The 5,358-nt window shown below is 41.3% G+C and overlaps 1 protein-coding gene across 1 annotated transcript; it reads right to left on the bottom strand.

Moving 5' to 3' along the window:
* Positions 1-2,464: 2,464 nt before the first annotated feature.
* Positions 2,465-3,229, bottom strand: LOC136780835 (uncharacterized). Its single transcript, XM_066739379.1, has one exon. It carries the CDS (start codon positions 3,227-3,229, stop codon positions 2,465-2,467), a length of 765 nt encoding a protein of 254 aa, XP_066595476.1.
* Between the last annotated feature and the right edge of the window lie 2,129 nt (positions 3,230-5,358).

Here is a 5,358-nt window from a genome sequence, read left to right as displayed (position 1 = left end):
ACACTTGAGTTCAGGGAGTACATATATGAGACTAGGATAACACACTTGGGGTCAGGGAGTACTTATAAGGGGTTTGAATAACTCACTTGCGGTCAGAGAGTACATATAAAGGGGCTAGGATAACTCACTTGGGGTCAGGGAGTACTTATAAAGGGGCTATGTTAACTCACTTGGGGTCAGGGAGTACCTATATTGGACTAGGGTAACTCACTTGCGGTCAGAGAGTACATATAAAGGGGCTAGGATAACTCACTTGGGGTAAGGGAGTACTACTATGGAACTACGGTAACTCACTTGCGGTCAGAGAGTACATATAAAGGGGGTAGGATAAATCACTTGGAGTCAGGGAGTACTTATAAAGGGGCTAAGGTAACACACTTGAGTTCAGGGAGTACATATATGAGACTAGGATAACACACTAGGGGTCAGGGAGTACTCATAAAGGGGCTATGGTAACTCACTTGGGGTCAGGGAGTACTTCTATGGGAATAGGGTAACTCACTTGCCGTCAGAGAGTACATATAAAGGGGCTAGGATAACTCACTTGGGGTCAGGTAGTACTTATAAAGGGGCTATGGTAACTCACTTGGGGTCAGGGAGTACTTATAAAGGGGCTAGGGTAACTCACTTTGGGTGAAGGAGTACTTATATGGGACTAGGGTAACTCAATTGGTGTCTTTGAGTAATTATATGGGACCAGGGTAACTCACTTGGGGCCAAGGTGTACTTATTTAGGGGCTAGGGTAACTCACTTGGGGTCAGGGAGTTCTTATAAGGGACTAGGGTAACTCACTTGGTGACTGGGAGTACATATAAAGGGGCTAGGATAACTCACTTGGGGTCAGGGAGTACATATAAAGGGGCTAGGATAACTTACTTGCGGTCAGAGAGTACATATAAAGGGGCTAGGATAACTCACTTGGGGTCAGGGAGTACTTCTATGGAACTAGGGTAACACACTTGGGGTCAGGGAGTACTTAAAAGGGGTTTGAATAACTCACTTGCGGTCAGAGACTACATACAAAGGGGCTAGGATAACTCACTTGGGGTCAGGGAGTACATATAAAGGGGCTAGGATAACTTACTTGCGGTCAGAGAGTACATATAAAGGGGCTAGGACAACTCACTTGGGGTCAGAGAGTACATATAAAGGGGCTAGGATAACTCACTTGGGGTCAGGGAGTACTTCTATGGAACTAGGGTAACTCACTTGGGGTCAGGGGGAATTTATATAGGGGGCTAGGGTAACTCACTTGGGGTCAGGGAGTACTTATATGGGACTTGGGTAATTCACTTGGGGTCAGGGAGAACTTATATGGGACTAGGGTAACTCACTTGCGGTCAGAGAGTACATATAAAGGGGGTAGGATAAATCACTTGGGGTCAGGGAGTACTTATAAAGGGGCTATGGTAACTCACTTGGGGTCAGGGAGTACCTATATTGGACTAGGGTAACTCACTTGCGGTCAGAGAGTACATATAAAGGAGATAGGTTTACTCACTTGGGGTCAGGGAGTACTTATAGAGGTGATATGGTAACTCACTTGGGGTCAAGGAGTACTTCTATGGGACTAGGGTAACTCACTTGCGGTCAGAGAGTACATATAAAGGGGTTAGGATAACTCATTTGCAGCCAGGGAGTACTTATATAAGGGGCTAGGGTAACACACTTGATGTCAGGGAGTACTTCTATGGGACTAGGGTAACTCACTTGGTGTCTGGGAGTACATATAAAGGGGCTAGGATAACTCACTTGCGGTCAGAGAGTACATATAAAGGGGTTAGGATAACTCACTTGGAGTCAGGGAGTACTTCTATGGGACTAGGCTAACTCACTTGGGGTCAGGGGGTACTTATATAGGGGCTAGGGTAACTCACTTGGGGTCAGGGAGTACTTATTTGGGACTAGGCTAACTCACTTGGGGCCAGGGTGTACTTATAAAGGGGCTAGGGTAACTCACTTGCGGTCAGAGAGTACATATAAAGGGGCTAGGATAACTCACTTGGGGTCAGGTAGTACTTATAAAGGGGCTATGGTAACTCACTTGGGGTCAGGGAGTACTTATAAAGGGGCTAGTGTAACTCACTTTGGGTCAAGGAGTACTTATATGGGACTAGGGTAACTCAATTGGTGTCTTTGAGTACTTATATGGGACCAGGGTAACTCACTTGGGGCCAAGGTGTACTTATTTAGGGGCTAGGGTAACTCACTTGGGGTCAGGGAGTTCTTATAAAAGACTAGGGTAACTCACTTTTTTTTTTTTTTTTTTTTTTTATTAAAAAGCTTCTGAACCTAAATTAGGTTATAAGCATTATAAATAGATGTATGTACATGGTTAATAATTAATGTTATCACATTTTGAATTATAATTGTACGGTTATTACAAAATCACAACTTCATACTGATTGACATGAAAAAAGAAAAGCTTAAAATTAAAATTATAGTGAGAAGACAGGAGTTGATTCATGTATATATCTCGTGGTTTTGTAGGAATTTGTAAATGAGTTTCAAAGGTTTAATATTTGGTTGTCCGATGAATATGTCTATCGACATGGGGGGATAGTATCTCAATTTGATTAGAGATTGAAGCAAACTGTCTCTGCCCTTATTGAGAAAAGGGCATTGCCAAATAATGTGGTTTAGATCTTGTTGTTCAGAACCACATGGACATTTTGGGTCTTGAATGTATCCGATTCTTGCCAGAGAGTAGCCAAGATGGTAATGGTTGGAACGGATTCTATTAACCCAGCAGATAAAATTCCTAGGGAGAGTTTTATTTGAGAACCATGGGAGTTTCTGTGGTTTAAAAAAAAGCGAGAAATATTTGACACCCTTGTATGTAGCCTCCTCCAGAAGAGAGTCAAGGTTATTTTTACATGCTTGATTTTTGAAATTTTGGGATAGGTCCGACCAAGGACAAAGGTATTCCAGAGAAATGTCAAGGTTTGTGGCTTGTTTAGCGAGTTTGTCTACATGTTCGTTAGGGCAGATGCCGGAATGGGCAGGAATCCAGAACATCTTAATTCTATGGCTGTTTTTGAATTTAAGATCTATTAGATTTTTGATTTCTGATAAGTAAGGATTATAATGAGCTTGGAAGGAGGGGGAGTTAAGAGCATTGATAACGCTGAGACAGTCAGTGTATATATAGATATTGTTGAAGGTGGTATCAACTAGATGCTTAAGAGCCAGTAATATGCCGATGCATTCTGCTGTGAAAGGGGTCATGTGTCCAATGAGGCTGACCTGGGAGGAGACATGGAGGTCAGGAGAGAAACAAGCCGCACCAACTTTGTTAAGTTCATTGTTTTTACTGCCATCGGTGAAGAAATTGACTGTGTTAGGTGGGAGGTCGGAGAGGTGCTCTATAAAGAGATGATTAGGAGAAAGGGATGTTTTGAGTATGGAACCTAAGGAGAGATCTATGTCGAATGAAGGGAAGGAGAGTAATCAGCTAAGAAAGGAATTAGCTTGGTTTCTATTCTGATGGAGGGAAAGTAGGAGCCTACATTTTTAATGCAGGAAGTTAAATGAGTCGAGGAAGATTTGATAAGAGAGTCCAGAGAAGGAGAAGAAATAAGCCTCCTTAAAAGGTTAGAGATGAAGGAGGAGGTGGCAGAGATGGATTTAGTAATGAATTTATTGCAGAGAAGGTTTGAACGATGCTGTAGAAGACAGATTTTGGATTCTCCTAGAAGGATATTTGTGGGTGTAGAGCTTCTATACCCCATAGCTACGCGGATGGCTGAGAATTGAATTCTTTCAATTGCAATTAATTCACGTTGTTTTTTGGGAAAATAAATGAAGCTGTTGTAGTCAAGGCCCGAACGAATTAGACTTTTATATAAAATAAGAAGGGTATATGGATCAGCACCCCATCTAATTCTGGAAATGAATTTTATAATATTTATCTTTCTAAAGCATTTCCTGCGTATTGCTTCTATTTGTGCTTTGAAATTAAATTGATAATCAAATATGATGCCCAAAAAATTTGTGGATGTGGAGGAAAAAATTTTGTGGTTGTTGAGTTTAATGGAGCATGTGCCCGGTTTAATCCCTTTATTATTGAAGTGGATTAAAACAGTTTTTTCGGGTGACAGAGAAAGTCCAAGATTTGACAAATTGGAGCCAATGTGCCCGATAGATTCTTCCAGGAGAAATTTTTCAGAAGGGGTAGATATAGGAAGAAAAACTCCGATATCGTCGGCAAACTGTGACACGATGATTTTACTGTTCAGTCCCTGCATAATGTCAGCTACATAGATGAGGTAGAGTAGGGGGCTCAATACTCCTCCTTGTGGCAGACCTTTGTAGACAGTTCTGTTAATGAATTCTCCAGAGTTGAGCATATAAGTCACTTGTCTACTGTATGTAAGAAAATGGACAAAACTGATGATGTTAGTTGGGCAGTCTAGACTTTTGAGTTTAGTGACAAGTATGTCACAAAGAACGTTGTCGAAAGCACTCTGAACATCGAGAAAGCAAGCTAATACGTCATGGCCATTATGAAATGATTCTTCCACTGTTAATGAGAGTGTGGATAAATTGTCAGAGCATGATCTACCTCCTCTAAAGCCAGATTGTGTTTGAGGAAGGATGTCTATGTGTTCCGCCCACCATAGAAGTCTGGTTTTTATGATTTTTTCCATAATTTTGCAGAAGCAAGAAGTAAGCGAAATGGGGCGAAGTTTGGAGCTGTCCTTCTTTTTAATGAAGAACGTGCGACTACTTTTCCAGTTAGAAGGGTATTGCTGGGATGAAAACATATCGTTAAGTAATTCAAGGAAGACTTTTTTGATGGAGAGAGGAAGGTTAATAATGAGAGAGTATTCCAATTGGTCGGGACCAGGGGATGATTTGGTACTGCATTTAGAAAGGGCTAACTGCAACTCTTCAAAATGAAACGGATCATTTAAGTAGGTGAAAGAATGGTGAAAGGAAGTAGGAGGTGGGGAGGAGAGGGGAGAGGAACAGTCTGGGTGTATAGAAGATGTGCATGAATATGAGTATGGGAATAGTGCTTTTTCTCTCCCAAAAACTGTCGGGTGATGTGGAACCCATGGGGGAGCAAGTTTGTCGATAAGAGAAGACATTTTGGTCTTTTGATCTGGGTCTGGAGAAAAGGAGGGGTTAGAGGAGATGCGAGCAAAGCGATTTTTTAAAATTTTGCAACAGTTCCAAACGTAAGAGTGTGAAGTATTAAAGTTTATGGACTCAGCAAAATTTCGAAAAGATATAATTTTTTTTTGTTTGATAACTTTTTTGGTGCATGCCACCTGTCTTTTATATTCGATAAAGTCTTCAATTTTATGGGTGTGTCTCCATTTTTTGAGGTAAGCTTTACGTAATCTGATCAT

This window comes from Prorops nasuta, unplaced genomic scaffold (genome assembly GCF_024137725.1).
Source record: "Prorops nasuta isolate Cenicafe-Biocafe unplaced genomic scaffold, Cenicafe_Pnas_1.2 PNAS00020, whole genome shotgun sequence".
NCBI classification, from domain to species: Eukaryota; Metazoa; Arthropoda; class Insecta; order Hymenoptera; family Bethylidae; genus Prorops; species Prorops nasuta.
This window is presented reverse-complemented; position numbering and strand designations above follow the sequence as displayed.